Source organism: Chrysemys picta, chromosome 2 (assembly GCF_011386835.1).
Source record: "Chrysemys picta bellii isolate R12L10 chromosome 2, ASM1138683v2, whole genome shotgun sequence".
In the NCBI taxonomy this organism is placed as follows: Eukaryota; Metazoa; Chordata; order Testudines; family Emydidae; genus Chrysemys; species Chrysemys picta.
The window spans coordinates 158,786,634-158,802,202 of NC_088792.1; the positions used below are offsets into that span (position 1 = coordinate 158,786,634).

Below are 15,569 nucleotides of genomic sequence, written 5' to 3' on the forward strand. Positions count from 1 at the left end.
TGTGCTTTCTGCTCCTGCAGAGAGTCCCTCGCTGTATCCCTCAAGCTCTGCCACATGTCTGTTGCTGGGCCCCTACTTCTGAGTGGATCCCCAGCTGCTCGTCACCTTAACCGCTCTGCCTCCTCCCCCTTGGCTCACACGGCGAGTGTGTAATTACAGACTTGGCGAGCGCCGAATCCCTGCTAATCACAGCCCAACCAGCTGCCAGGACTGTCAGTACCACAGGCTGCATCTGTGCGAACTGAGCGCAAAGGCAGAGCGCATCCTGGGCTTGCTGGCCGAGGGGGAGCACGGCGAAAACGCTATGTGCTGAGGCACACATAGGATGGAAACAGCAGATGGTGCATGGACAGGGGAGAGCAAGACACAGAGAATTCAGGAATAAGTGGGTTATAAAAAGAACTAGATGAGTTCATGGAGAATAGATCCATCAATGGGTATTAGCCAAATTTGTCAGGGATGCAACCCCATGCTCTGGGTGCACATAGCCTCTAACTGCCAGTTGCTGGGACTGAACAGTAGGGGATGGATCACTTGATAATTGCCTTGTTCTTTTCATTCCCTCTGAAGCATCTGGTATTGGCCAGGTGAGAAAACAGGATCCTAGGCTAGATGGACCCTTGGTCTGACCCAGGATGGCCGCTCTTATGTTCTTTAACTGTTGGTGGAGGGAATCAGAAAAGGGAGGGAGCCAGCATCCTTGGGAATAGAAAATGGGGGTGTTGATGGTTCAGATATGAGGAACAGAGGAATCTGGAAGGGGATAAGGAGGAAAGGGACTTTTTATACCAGGGAATTAGGCAAGCGGGATGGATTGTTGGGAGAGCAGATGGGAAATGTGGGACCTGTTGTGTGACCTTCAGAAAGTCTCTGCCTCTCTGTCGGCCTCAGTTTCCCCTCCTGCCCTTTGTCTGTGCTGAGGAGTCTAGATACTGAATAGACAAGACAGATAAAGGTAGAGGACAGGAAGTATTATTCTTCCCTTTTTTACAGATGGGGAAACTGAGGTGCAGGACAGTGACTTGCCCAAGGTCACACAGAGCTGGGACTAGAATCCAGGTCTCCTGAGTCCCAGTCTAGAACACTGGCCCTGCCCCTCCTGTTTTGTAGCAAGCTCAGCATTTTTGCCCTCTCCCGCCTTTGTCCACAACTTCTCTTGTCCAGGACTCAAGGCCTTGCCCAGCTCTATTCTCTGCCTTCATTTCTCCCCTTGCATCTTTCACCCTACTACTGCAGCCCAGGCTATTGCAGGCGAATGGCTGCCCAAAGCAGGAGACACTGGGGCAATCGGGCTCACTGACGTCAGTGCCGTTAGCCCAATTCACCCACAGGCTACTTTGGGGTTGGGTAGAGAAGTTAGCCATGTCCGTGGGGAAGCTGCGGAGACTGTGGAATGAGGAGGCTGTTTAGGAAGGGTCTCAGGGATGGGATAATGCCTGGGTGGCTTTGGGTCTTGTTTTGTAAATCTCCGAGGCTGGCACGCCCATTACATCTGCATCCCACAAAGCTGGAAAAATGCTTCTGACTTGGGTACCTCTGAGCTTAATCAGAGCCCACTCAACAACGAAAGGAGCTCAGCTGAGCTCTCTGGGATTCTCAGGCCAGGAGGGACCATTGTGAGCATCTAGTCTGACCTCCTGCATAGCAATAAATTGTTTCCAACTAACGCATGCTCAGAGATGGGTCATGAAGAGGAGATGGTCTGGTCGCCCCAAAGGAAGGAGGGAGGAGAACTCTCCTTACGGGGGTGGAATTCATCTTCCTACTGATCCTGCTCCGTTACTCCGAACAGAACAGATGCTTCCCAGCTGCCAGGTAAGGACGCAGGGCGAGGAATCAAACCCAACACACGTCAAAGCCTCTCTGGAAGCAAGCAAAAAAGGAAGGATATTTATTAAAAAAAGAATGCTGCAAGGGGACACTGGGGGGACTTGACACACATACACATACACACACACTCTCCCTCCTCCTCGAGTTTGGATTCAATCTGTAAATTCAAGTCAACTATGAAAACAGAACTGGAGCCAGCAGAGTTAGTCACTTACTGAAAAAAGAGCTGCTGGAAAGAAAAATATTTGGAATCTATTCAGTGGGGGTACCAGATTTTTCTTTTAATCCTTCCCCAGTTCTTCATGATCAAGGTCATCTGCATGGAAACAGGATCTTCAGAGGTTTTTCAGGAGGAAGAACAGTGTTTGTGGTTCATGGACAGGACTGGGAGCAAGGACTGCTGGGATCAGTTCCTGGCTTTGCATGACTGTAGGGTTGATAACACTGACTAACTCCCATTGTGCAGATGGGGAAATTGAGGCACGGAGAGGTGGGGTGGCCTGTCTCATGTCACACAGCCAGTCATTGGCAGAGAAAGGAATACAACCTGCAAGTCATGTCTCCTGAGCCTTCCTCCTCTTATTGGAAAGTTGGGAAAGAACCCAGGAGTCCTGACTTCCAACCCACCCCTCCCCCCAGTGCTCTAATTATGAGACAACACTCCCTCCAAACCTGGGAATAGAACCCAGGAGTCCTCACTCCCAAGTCCTCTGTTCTAACCATTAGGGAACCATTTGCCAGCACAGCTTTGCTGGTCACGGATCACACTGCATCATACACCTGACCAACGTAGCTAAGATAGGAAGTATGGCAAAAGACCACCCTGGCTTAACCAGGAGATCTTCAATGATCTAAAAATCAAAAATGTGTCCTACAAAAAGTGGAAACTAGGTCAAATTACAAAGGATGAATATAAACAAATAACACAAGTATGTAGGGACAAAATTAGAAAGGTCAAGGCACAAAATGAGATCAAACTAGCTAGAGACATAAAGGGTAACAAGAAAACATTCTACAAATACATTAGAAGCAAGAGGAAGACCAGGAACAGGGTAGGCCCGTTATTCAATGAGGGGGAAAAAATAACAAAGAAAACGTGGAAATGACCGAGGTGCTTAATGACTTTTGTTTCGGTTTTCACCAAGAAGGTTGGTGGTGATTGGATGTCTAACGTAGTGATTGCCAGTGAAAATGAGGTAGGATCAGAAGAGGCTAAAATAGAGAAAGAACAAGTTAAAAATTACTTGGACAAATTAGAAGTCTTCAAGTCACCAGGGCCTGATGAAATGCATCCTAGAATACTCAAGGAGCTGACGGAGGAAATATCTGAGCCATTAGCGATTATCTTTAAGAAGTCACGGAAGATGGGAGAGATTCCAGAAGACTGGAAAAGAGTAAATATAGTGCCCATCTATAAAAAGGGAAATAAGGACAACCCTGGGAATTACAGACCAGTCAGCTTAACTTCTGTACCCAGAAAAATAATGGAGCAAATAATTAAGCATTCAATTTGCAAACATCTAGAAGATAATAAGGTGATAAATAACAGTCAGTATGGATTTATCAAAAACAAATTGTGTCAAACCAACCTAATAGTTTTCTTTGACAGAGTAACAAGCCTTGTGGATGGGGGGAAAGCGGTAGACGTGGTATATTTTGATTTTAGTAAAGCTTTTGATACTGTCCTGCATGATCTTCTCATAAACACACTAGGGAAATGCAACCTAGATGGAGCTACTATAAGGTTGGTGCAAGACTGGTTAGAAAACCGTTCCCAGACAGTAGTTATCAGTGGTTCACAGTCAGGGCCGGCTCCAGGCACCAGCGCAGCAAGCAGGTGCTTGGGGCAGACAAACTCTTTGGCGGCGAGTCCCCTAGAGCTGCCGCCGAAGTGCCGCCGTTCGCGACTTTCTCCCCGCCCGTCTCCCCAACCCCACCCACCCACCCCCCCGCCGCTTGGGGCGGCAAAAATGCTGGAGCCGGCCCTGTTCACAGTCATGCTGGAAGGGCATAACGAGTGGGGTCCTGCAGGGATCGGTTCTGTTCAATATCTTCAGCAATGATTTAGATAACGGCATAGAGATTATACTTATAAAGTTTGCTGACAATACCAAGCTGGGGTGGGTTGCAAGTGCTTTGTAGGATAGGATTAAAATTCAAAATGATCTGGACAAACTGGAGAAATGGTCTGAAGTAAATAGGATGAAATTCAATAAGGACAAATGCAAAGTACTCCACTTAGGAAGGAACAATCAGTTGCACACATACAAAATGGGAAATGACTGCCTGGGAAGGAGTACTGCGGAAAGGGATCTGGGGGTTATAGTGGGTCACAAGCTAAATATGAGTCAACAGCGTAACGCTGTTGCAAAAAAAGTGAACATCATTCTGGGATGTATAGGCAGGACTGTTGTAAGCAAGACACGAGAAGTAATTCTTCTGCGCTGATTAGGTCTCAACTGGAGTATTGTGTCCAGTTCTGGGCACCACATTTCAGGAAGGATGTGGACAAATTGGAGAAAATCCAGAGAAGAGCAACAAAAATGACTAAAGGTCTACATAACATGACCTATGAGGGAAGATTGAAAAAATTGGGTTTGTTTAGTCTGGAAAAGAGAAGACTGAGAGGGGACGTGATAACAGTTTTCAAGTATGTAAAAGGTTGTTACAAGGAGGAGGAAGAAAAATTGTTTTTCTTAACCTCTGAGGATAGGACAAGAAGTAATGGGCTTAAATTGCAGCAAAGGAGGTTTAGGTTGAACATTAGGAAAAACTTCCTAACAGTCAGGTTGGTTAAGCACCGGTATAAGTTGTCTAGGGAGGTTGTGGAATCTCCATCATTGGAGATTTTTAAGAGCAGGTTAGACAAACACCTGTCAGGAATGGTCTAGATAATTAGTCCTGCCACGAGTGCAGGGGACTGGACTAGATGACCTCTCGAGGTCCCTTCCAGTTCTATGATTCTATGCCAGGAAAACTTTTAAATGTCGACCAGGCCTGAGTCTCTTGATGCCTCAGTTCTCCCCATCTGTGAAATGGGGAGAAGAGCAATTGCCTGCCTTGCAGGGGTGTTGTGTCACAGTTACCAGGCTAACTGTACCTCGGACCCCTTCTGGCCTCTCCAAGGGCATCACCTCGCAGGCCTCTTTGGGTGGAATCACACAATTCTCTCACCCTCAGACTGGACCCTGGACTGCAGCCCCAGATACTAACTGTGATTGCCTCATCAGGCTTGACTTATGTTCAGTGCCCTCTGTTCCGTTCCCTCTGGTAGGCAGTGACCAAACAGCCTTCTTAAAGCAACATATTGTTTATTTACGCATGTCTAGTTTACCAGGTATCTGTCCACCTTCCACATCTGGTAGATCTAAACTTCCTACAGACACTTCAAGACCTCTAGAGTCTGGGTGGTATACTCTGTTCTCTCAACTCACCAGGCAGTTTTCCCTGCCTGCTTCAGAAAGTGTGCCTTTAAATCCTGCTCTATCTTTTGATCAACCCCTTCCCAGGGATCAAGTCATTTTTTAACTGCCTATAGCCCTTTGATGTGTTACCTCCCAGTCTTGGCAAAATAAACCTTGCAACTTCCTTGGAGACAGGCTGTAGGATCCTCCAAGCTAATAGCTTTCCCCACTGTCAACTGTGTGCTGGGATGTTCTTATCTGGGAGCTAGTGTCTTCTTTTGGCTGTAGCCCCCACTGAATTAACACAATACCCGTGTATAATAAACATTCCACTATCGGAATACAGTAGTTACACAGTCTCGCTCAATAACTAGGTTCACATACGCAGTCTAATAGTTATTACAGATGCTTCTTGTCTTTAGGACCTGCTAGATCCTTGCCATTGAGGCAATGTCCCAAGCAGCATCCGCTCGCAGCAGTGCAGGAACTGTCAGACCCCAGGTAGCCCCAGCTTGGAAATCTGAAGCCACTGGGAAATGGAGCTATGAGGCCCAGGGGGGTTGTGCAAACAGGGATTTCCTCTCTGTGGGGAAGGACACATGCCGGAGTTACTGTCAGTCTCAGGCACCAGCCCAGGTTCGGGGAAAGAGGACATTTTCTTTTCTTCTCCAAGTGCCTCCTTCTTCCAGCCTATGATGCTGCCTGCTCTCAGGCCCTCCTCTCCCAGCCGGAAACTGTTTGCGTGTGGCTGACCCCAGGAGACCTCATAATGAGTCAGTGCTGTCCAAGGCCTCTCAAGACATTCGCTCACTAGTCAGGGAGGTGCTGCGGCCCTGTCTCAAGCTGGGATAGTATCACATCTTCAAAGGGTCAGGCTGGGTCACTGCTTGGACTGGAAACCTCCAGGAAGTACACAGGGCTGCTGCTAGACCAGGAGGAGGCATTCTCTCCTCCCAAGCAATGCCTAGTATGATTCTAGGTGCTGCCTTAAAGATAAAAGCAGGTAAGAAATGCAGTCCTCAGGCAGATCAACCCCTGGAGATAACTGGTCCTTTCCTCTTCCATTCAAACAGTCCTTTCACCCACAAATTAAAGCCCCTTCAAATCTTTCCAATCTAGTTTCTCTTGCCGATCTCTCCCCTTCTGCTTGTGCTGCCTGCTGGATGCTTTGTTCTCTCCTTTCCCTCCTCTGCCAGAGAGTAATCTGCAGGGAGTCTCTGTCCCATTCTGTCTCTAGCAGGCTGAAGCATCCTTCCTGTTCAAGTGCACTGCATGTGCTCCCTGTTCCTGCACCGCAGCAGTGCTGGTTGATAAGCGCCGGGAAGTCCTGCCTCCCTTTTGACATGACCCGATGGCATGAATCAACAGCAGGAGGATTTCCCAAGCTGCTGGCAGCGCGTACAGAAGGGCAGATGGGAGGTATAGCCGAGCCAGGCACGCAGCCCTGTGCTTCGCCATGGGAAATCCCGCCAGCTCGCCCCAGGATTAAAACCCCAGTGATCAAAATTCAGCACGCAACTAAAGCTTACCTATTATTAGCCACACTGCCACCACCATGCCCTCCCAAAGCTGCAGGATGAGAGCTGATCTCTCCCCAGTTCAGTTTATTATAGAATCATAGCAATGTAGGGCTGGAAGAGACCTCACGAGGTCTCCCCCCCCTCCCCAAACCCACACTGAGGCAGGAGTAAATCCAAGACCAAGACCATCCCTGACCAGTGTCTAGTCAGAGGACGCTGCAGTGTGAGCTACGCCCATGCACTAAAACAAAATCCAAATGGCATGGTGTGAAATTCACAAGGTCTATGCACCACTTTAAATCTGCAAACAATGCACTGATAGAGGAGATCCAAATGTCAAGCTGTGAAATTCACAAGGCCTATGCAGCGCTTTAAATCTCCAAACAAAAGCCTCACACTGGCTTCTGCTCAGTGGGCACACTTCACCCTGGATGAATAAATGACAACAGTTGGAATAGGTCTGTGCATCATGGTGATAAATACAACTGTAACAAGTGACTTCAGTTGACTCAACATGGAAACTGGAATTTAGGTCAAACCCTGCTCCCCTGCAACCAGGTGTGTATGGCCGAGATACCCAAGGTCTGATCTGGGAAGTTCTTGCATAAGCAGATGGTGGAGTTCGCTAACTATCGCAGTTATTCGGGGGATAATCCCTATCTTATTCCTGGTGATCAAGTATCCCAAACACTTTGCTATCCTGGATGCTCAGAGATCCCGAAACCAGGGCCCATGAAATGTCATCCCACCCTGTCATATTGGAAGGACATTTTGACCAGCAAAGGGTCCAGACTAAACTCCTGGAACAAAACGCCCTACACTTCAGAATGGGAAGATTCAAATCAGCCCTGACTCTGGGAAGGGGGGGAGGGGTCCAAAATCTGGATCCACATTTTCCAGCTTTGCCCCCCCGCATCACATTACAGAGGCAGGGTTACTACAGCAGCACATCAGGCTGATAGGAACTAGTGACTCACACAGGGCCAAACCCATAGCTGCTGTCCCTCTCTAATGGCTCAGGAGACACCCGGGAGTTTGTTTTCATTGCTGAAGAGCTCAACAACTGTATCTTAATCTCCCAAGGACAATGCAAGCACAAACACTAGCTGTACGTGTTTGATTAGCACTCAATAGGGCGTTGTGTGTTCAAAGCTCTGTTGCAAATGTTAACACAGCCATGTTCACAATAAACCAGTAAGGTCAGTCAGTATCAATATCCCAATTTCACAGCTGGGGAAACTGAGGCACATAGCTGCAAAGGGGTTTGTCCATGGCTGCACACAACAAGTCAGTAGCAGAACGGGGAGCAGAATCCAGACCCCTATGCTCTAGCCATTAGACCACACTTCCCTCCCAGGGATAGCACCCAAGAGTCCTGACTGCCAGTTTCGCCCACTCATTCCAGCCACAAGTTCACACTTCCATCCCAGACTTGGAAAGAGAACCCAGGAGTCCTGACTGCCAAACTCCTGCTTATTCCTCTAGCCCATCGTGTTCAACAGGAAACAAAGCGATATTGAGTTGATTTATAAACTGACTCTGTCACAAAAGATTGACTCGGTGGCAGCAGATGGGCCCCCCACAGGACTTGCTAACCCCACGGGCAAGCCACCCTCTAAATACAGCAATTGTACAGAGCAGCATGTACAGAGATACACAAAAATTAAACAAAGCCCTACTAAAACAAGACACCTCACTGCACAAACACGACACTGCCCCAGGGGAGGGAACAACCCACATGTGAGGATGTTGCTTAGTGCCCGGCTGGATGGTACTTCAGATAGGACAGTGTTGAGGATGGTATGAGAACCTATACACAGTAAAAAAGAATAGATGGACACTGTTCTCCCGGCCCAACAGGGAGAGTGAATGCTACAGCTAAGGGCTCCTCTCCTAGAGTTGCCAGCCCCAGGAGTTGAAATCGAGGGGGTGTTAGTCCGAGTGCTGCAGGGGATCCCAGTGCTTAGGACAGAACCCACAGCACACACAGACTCTGATGCAGTTCACTGGTCCTGGCAAATTACCAAGGGGCCCCTCAGCGCTGTGGAGTCTGGACTGCTAACTGACTGAATAGGCCTGGTCAACACTGATTCTCCACTTGTAAGGTAACTCCCCTCTCTTCAGGTGCCAGTATATTTATGACATGCATCCGACGAAGTGGGTATTCACCCACAAAAGCTCATGCTCCAATACATCTGTTAGTCTATAACAGGGGTCGGCAACGTTTGGCATGCGGCTCGCCAGGGTAAGCACCCTGGCGGGCCGGGCCAGTTTATTTACCTGCTGACGCGGCAGGTTCGGCCGATCGCGGCCCCCACTGGCCGCGGTTCGCCGTCCCGGGCCAATGGGGGTGGCGGGAAGCGGCGTGGGCGAGTGATGTGCTGGCCGCAGCTTCCCACCACCCCCATTGGCCCGGGACGGTGAACCGCGGTCAGTGGGGGCCGCGATCGGCCGAACCTGCCGCATCAGCAGGTAAATAAACTGGCCCGGCCCGCCAGGGTGCTTACCCTGGCGAGCCGCGTGCCAAACGTTGCCGACCCCTGGTCTATCAGGTGCCACAGGACTCTTTGATGCCTGTATCTGTAATTTTCACTCCATGCATCTGAAGAAATGGGGTTTTTACTCACGAAAGCTTCTGCCCAAATACATCTGTTAGTCTTTAAGGTGCCACCGGACTCCTGGTTGTTTTTGTGGATGCAAACTGACACGGCTGCCCCCTGATACTGGACTGCTAAGGAAGCAGCAGCTGCTGTGGCTTTGGATCAGAGCCGGGGAGGTTTATTTTGACAGGAGGTAAGGAGACGGACTGCAGGACCGGGGCCACTGTTTCCATCTAGGGAGCGGGCACAGCTGTGATGTGGGAGCTTTGATGCCAAAGCTGGCAGGACCACAAGCCTGGCTGCATTTCTCAGGAAAACGCCTATTGGCACTACAGCAGGGTCTGGGCCAGTACCACCCTGGGGTGGGGGAAAGTTCTGCAGCGGGGAGGGATGGCAAGGGGAACGTTAGGGAGGCTGTGAGTCGCGGGGAGTGATCCCTGGTGGGTGGGTGGCCTCAGGATACCCGTGGCATGAGCTGTGCAGTGAAAACCAAATCTATTTCTTGACTATTCCCACTGCTCCTTCTCCATGTGGAATTTAAGGGAGCCACGGAATAATTCCAAGTGCCAAGGAGTCAGCTGTTTCCGGCTGCTCTTAAAGTCCTAGGAAACTTACTGCAGCTGATGCCTTGAAAAAAAAAAAAAACCACCACACAAACACAAGCACTCTCCCAGCGCCTTGTGGGATATGTAGTTGGCCAGGCCAATCTTAGCAGAGGAACTGCTTCCCTGTCCTGTAGGAATCAATGGGCAAGCTCCCATCTGACCCCCCGATCCTGAGTTACACTTGAAGCTAATTGAGTGATAAAGAACTCTTCAGGATAGGGCCTGTGTTTGTACAGTGTCTAATAGAGCCTGATTCAGACTGGGGCCTCCGGACATAGCCACCATACAAATGGCAATAACTGAATTAGTCACATATGGATCCAATAAAGGTGGGGGGCAGGGATCCAGCATGCCACTCCGCATGTCTCTCACCACACAATGGACCAGCAAGCACAATCAGAAGGAACTCCTCTGGACCTACCTCTTGTCTGGACTGACCTCCACTAATTTAATCAACAATTAAAACCCCCCTCTCCTACACACATGCACAAGGTGATGAAGTGGAGGTTAAACAGAGCAGATTTAAAGGGACAATGGCTTCCTATGTCCAGAGCACGAGGTTAGGCTCTGCAAGACCTGACCTACTGTGTGACCTTGGGCAACTCATGTCTGCTCTCTGGGCCTCAGTTTCCCCTCCTGCCTTTCATCACTCTTGTCTATTTCAATTGCAGGCTCTTCAGGGGCAGGGAGCGTCTCTCATTCAATACAGCATCTGGCACAAAGGAGCCCTGATCTCAGCTGGAGCCTGTAGGTGCTGCTTTAATTTAAATACCAACCCCTTAGCCATCTCCTGGCCTGGCTTGCTCAAGGAAGATAATAAACATCATTCTAATACAATAATAACCACACTTAGAGGGTGCTTTGTATGATCACAATGCTACACACACAAATTCAGGCCCTACTCCCACAATCCAATCTGCCCCAGGGGACCCCAGCACCTATAAGGATCCCAATGCAGGTTTAGATTTGAAACTCCCTCTCTGTTGGTTGGTAAAGCATCATGCTAGACTGATAATAATAATAAACAGTGAGATAATATTACAGTGAGATAATATTACTACTGAGGCTTTGTAGGGCTCTTTTCCTCAGCAGATCTCAAAGCACTTTACAAACGACAGTCCTCATTATCCCCATTTTACATATGGGGAAACTGAGGCACTGAGCAGTGAAGTGACATGCCCAAGAACAGGCACCGGGCTCGTGGCAGAGCCAGGAACAGGGCTAAGTCTCTGATCAAATAACATGTCATAATCACTAACTGAGATAACACTCCTCCCACCCAAAATCCCTCTTTATCAATCTTAATCCAATCCCCACCCTTATCACCACCAGGCTTTTCTGTTGTTGTTTCGCAGCCGGGAGAAAGAAAGAACAAAAAGTTTTTGCAAACTCTTTGCGTCCCGATTCTCCTCTCGCTTACGGCCCGATCCCCCCCCCTTCACACCGGAGTGAGACAGGAGTGAAACCGGTGTAGGACAGGAGACTTCCAGAGAGCCCTTAGCCACAAAGCCTTAGCTGCTAGTGGGCCAGCTGTGCCGGGGACGTGGGGGCGATCTGGGCTGGAGGAGTTCGCCTGCTTTGACAGCTCCTCCTGGGAAGCGAGAGAGCCCCCCCTCCTCCCCCCCGCCGAGCCTCTTCCACGTCCGAAGTATAAACAGATGGATGGATGGATCCCCCCAGCGTAACCTCGTGGCAACTTCCTTCCCCGTCTCCCTTACAGGAGGCATCTCAGCCCTCCCCCTCCCCCCCCCCCCCCCCCGCCAGACCCCAGCCCTCCCCACAAAGAAATTCAAAACTCCCGGGGAGAGAGGGGGGAGGAAAAACTCCCGGGGGAGGGGAAGATTCATTTCCTGCAGCACAAAGGGGGGAGGGAGGAGGGCAAAACAACCCAGAAAACTCAAGTCTCCGGCCCCGGAGCTTTTCCCTGCCCGAGGCTGTGTCTGCCCGGGCTCAGCTCCCTCCCAGCCCCGGCAGCAGCAACTTTGAAAGTGTCCCTGAAACACCCCCCACGTCCCCTTTCTTTTGTCTGCAGCTGCCCTGCCAGCCAGGCAGTCTGCATGACCCAGGCTCACCCAGCCCCTGTCCTTCCGTGGCCTCGCTGCCCCCACACGACCCCCCCCCCACCACCAAAGGACGCATTTGCAGGGGGGGGGGGCTTGGGGGTAGGGGATCCCTTTGGCCCTACCAGCTTTGCAGGGATCCTTATAGTCAATGGGCTCAGTGTCTTCCTCGTCCTCCAGCTCATAGGTGTAATCGGGGAAGTCCAGGGCTCGTCCCAGCACCGCGAAGGACAGGAGCAGCCAGCACGCCCTGGCCCCGGACATGCTGGCTGGCGAGTCCCGGGCAGACGCGCCTCGGGACCGAAGGGAAAAGCGGAGCGGGAAGGAGGGGGAAGGAGAGAAGTGGAAGGAGATGGGAGGGTTTTCCCCCCTCGCTCTCGCTCTTTTTTTTTTTAGGGAAATGAGAGCTGGTGGGGGCGGGTTCAGGCCGGGAGCTCAGCCCCTCCAGCCTGCAGAGTTTGCTCGCAGCCCTGCTGGGAACGGAGCCAGCCCGGGGTGGGGGAGAAGCGGCTCCCGGAGATGCTCTTGCATCGCCGCTCACCGGCCAGGGAGCGCCCTCCGCGGGGCCTCCGGGCCACCCTCGCCGCTGGGATCCCCGCCTGCCCGGGGCTGGGAACGCCCGGCATCCCGCGGCGCGGCGTGGGGCCGTCACACCCCGCCCCCGCGTGGGCACCGAGGGCTGGACCCGGGAGCACCCGCGGGGAGCTGGTGCTGTGCGCTGCCCTCTTGAAGTGGCAGATTTCTATAGGGCGGCAGCGGGGGGGCGTTTCAGACCCCCCGGCTGTGAGCTGATCTCTGAGCTGCGGGGCCCCGGGGAGCCCCCTGCTATGGTCCAGTCCCCTCGCCCACCCCTTTGGATGCGGCTTCTTTCAGCTAAGCCCAGAGAAAAGGGCAACCCCGGGCTGCAGGGCTCCCAGCTGCCTGGGGAGCGATCAGGACAGCTAGGAAATGCTGCCCCCTCTCTGCTCCGGCCCTTGGTATGTTTCTTGGGGAGGGAGAAGGACTGGGAGAGTCATCCCCTGCTGTGATCCCAGGGCTGGTCGATGAGTGGCAGGGCTTGAGTGCCGGGATAGACCCTAAAGCAGCTGCTTGCTGAGAAGGAAACTGGGAAGCGGTCTGTTGGTTGCTTTTAATAGGGGCTTGCAATTAGCATCCACACTGGGGTCTCCACAGACAGGCCTGAACCAAAACCCTGGGTCCAGCCACTCCCAGGAGCCGAGCATCACAAGGAATTCTCCCCCTGCCTCCGGCTTCATGCAAAAAGGTGCAAAATGCTGCTGGTGGTGCGAGGGGCAGTTCTGGTGGGCTGGAGTCTCACACTCACTTTTCACAGGTGTAAATGGCTACCGAACTGGGCTCGCATGTAGCCCCCCAGGCTGGGAAGGGGACAGCATGCTTCCCCAGTGTCAGAGGAAATACAGGGAGGAGTGCTGTGCCCCTGTGAGTTCTCCATCTAGGAATCTAGCCATCCCTTCCCCCCTGCAGGGGCAAGTCCCTCAGATGCCTGGTACTCATTTCAGTAGGTGCACTGAGCATGGGAAGCACACTCTCTGTCCCGTGAATCTGTGTCACTTCGGGGGCCTGGTCTGGAATAGGACTGGAGAGTCCATAAGAGTGATTTGGACGGTGTGAACCCTCGGCCGGGAGTGGCTGGGGGCTGCACCCTTTTGCACATCTGGCCCCGCTCATAGTTTTCTAGCAGCCCTTCTCACAAGTTTCAAAGTGGCAGCCGTGTTAGTCTGTATCTGCAAAAAGAACAGGAGTACTTGTGGCACCTTAGAGACTAACAAATTTATTTCCGCATAAGCTTTCGTGGGCTACAGCCCAATTCTTCGGATGCAAGGTGAGTTTCATGCTGGTGAGATGTGCTGGCCTGACAGCCCTGGAGACACCCTCTATCCCTGGAGCTAGCACAGAGCTGGGGCAAGCATCCTCTATACACACACTGGGCCCCACCAATGCTCTCAGCCCCGGAGTTCTCCTCAGCCCACTCGCTCCTGGAGCCACCCAGGCTAAGCAGTGCCAGCTGCAGCAGGGGTTTCACCTGCACACGTGTGAGGTAGACACTCGGCCCCATAAGAACCCACCAGCTCATTCTGGCACAAGGCCAATACCTGTGCAACATGCTTCTCCACATGGGACGGATGCACAGGGCCGGACTCTGCCCACTGGAGAGGATGTCTGAGCAGCCAGGGGTGCTGCTGAGCCCCAGTGTTCAGCCAGGTTAACAGCAGGGAAATCACCGTAGGGTGACTGGTGTGCTGGGGGGAGGGAGCAGGGCAGGGGAATTGCTGGGTGATGCTAGTAGCTATGTGTGTAGGGATAAAGCCAGGCCATGGCAGCAGCCCCAGCAAGGAGAGATGAACAGCCTTTACATGTGCAGGGAGCTCCCCACATGGGAAGTTTGGCCCAGCATCCCTGTAACGGAGGTCTGTGGGCGACACCTACAGGTCAAGCCCTGTCACTTCAGGCCTCTCTCGTGGCTGGCAGCTGCTGGCTGGCTTGCAGGATGACCCTGAGACCTCCTGTTGTCAGAAGCCCACCCAGCCTGTGCTTTTCTTAACCCTTTGGAAGCTGAGCCCTGGGGAACAAGCTGGCTGCAAACAGAAGGCCTAAGGAAGTGGGTACCAGGATAGCAGAGCACTATTAGGCAGAGGGTTCAGCAAACATTCCCTGTCCTACTCCCGGATTGGGACTAGCCCCCTTGACTTGGCTAAGGCTTGGATCTCCCCAGGTTGTGCCCAATCTGCAGAACAGCAGTGGGGTTGTGCTTGTAGGTTATTCTCCACCCCAAGGGCAGCTATGACCAGAGGCAGCACATCTCCCACTTTGAACAGATCCTCACCTTTCCTTCCTGCCTCTAGGACTTCCTTGGCTGCATAATGAGTCTGGCAAGACATGCCATGCGTCTCAATACACTAGCAACTGCTGGAGTAGTAGAAACCATTAGCTGCTATAATGGAGCTTGTGCAGACACTTCTGTAACCTTTACCCAGTTCATGTGACTGGGGCTAGGCCATAAACTGCATCCCAGCAGCCCTGGATATCACACCTTAGATAGGGTGAGTATGTGCAGGTGTAGGCTGTGCGTATATGGGTGGGAGCAGTGGTTTTGTTTATTAAAGTGTGTGGGAGGATACTGTGTTTTATATATATATGAGTGTGTGCATCAGAGAGAGTACATAGTGTTTATGATGTTTGTGTGTAGGTATGAGCAGTGTCCATACCTTTGCATTCACTAACTGCCCTTGTCTCCTTTACCTGCAGAACACAACCCTGGCTGCACAGCAGACAGAGAAAGCAGAGTTACCTCTGTGAAGATGAGACGTTGTGGGGGGTTTCTTCCCTGCAGTTCTCAGTGGAATTTCTACTGCATGCTCCTCTGAGAAGGACTAGATCTCTGCCTGTATCAAACACTGAACACCTGCCCACAGAGCAGCTGGTGGTGCTGATGGGAGAGGGATGCTTTTCCCTCTCACAACTATGCTGTCTTGTTCCTGGTCTTCCTTTAGCATCTATCCTCCCCCCCACACACCCTCCTTCTCATTGC

The 15,569-nt window shown here is 51.6% G+C and overlaps 1 protein-coding gene across 3 annotated transcripts in view; it reads right to left on the bottom strand.

The window, feature by feature from the left end:
• The window catches only part of BMP1 (bone morphogenetic protein 1), an 83,231-nt gene extending 70,583 nt beyond the window's left edge, over positions 1 to 12,648 (bottom strand). Inside the window, exon 1 of one of the 3 annotated variants that reach the window (XM_005285113.5) lies at positions 12,145 to 12,648. In XM_005285113.5, the coding sequence (XP_005285170.2) occupies positions 12,145 to 12,283 (139 nt within the window). In that variant the 5' untranslated portion in view covers positions 12,284 to 12,648. The remainder of the gene's footprint in view (positions 1 to 12,144) is intronic. The other 2 variants (XM_005285112.5, XM_008168656.4) reach the window with 2 other exon arrangements.
• Positions 12,649 to 15,569: the final 2,921 nt, after the last annotated feature.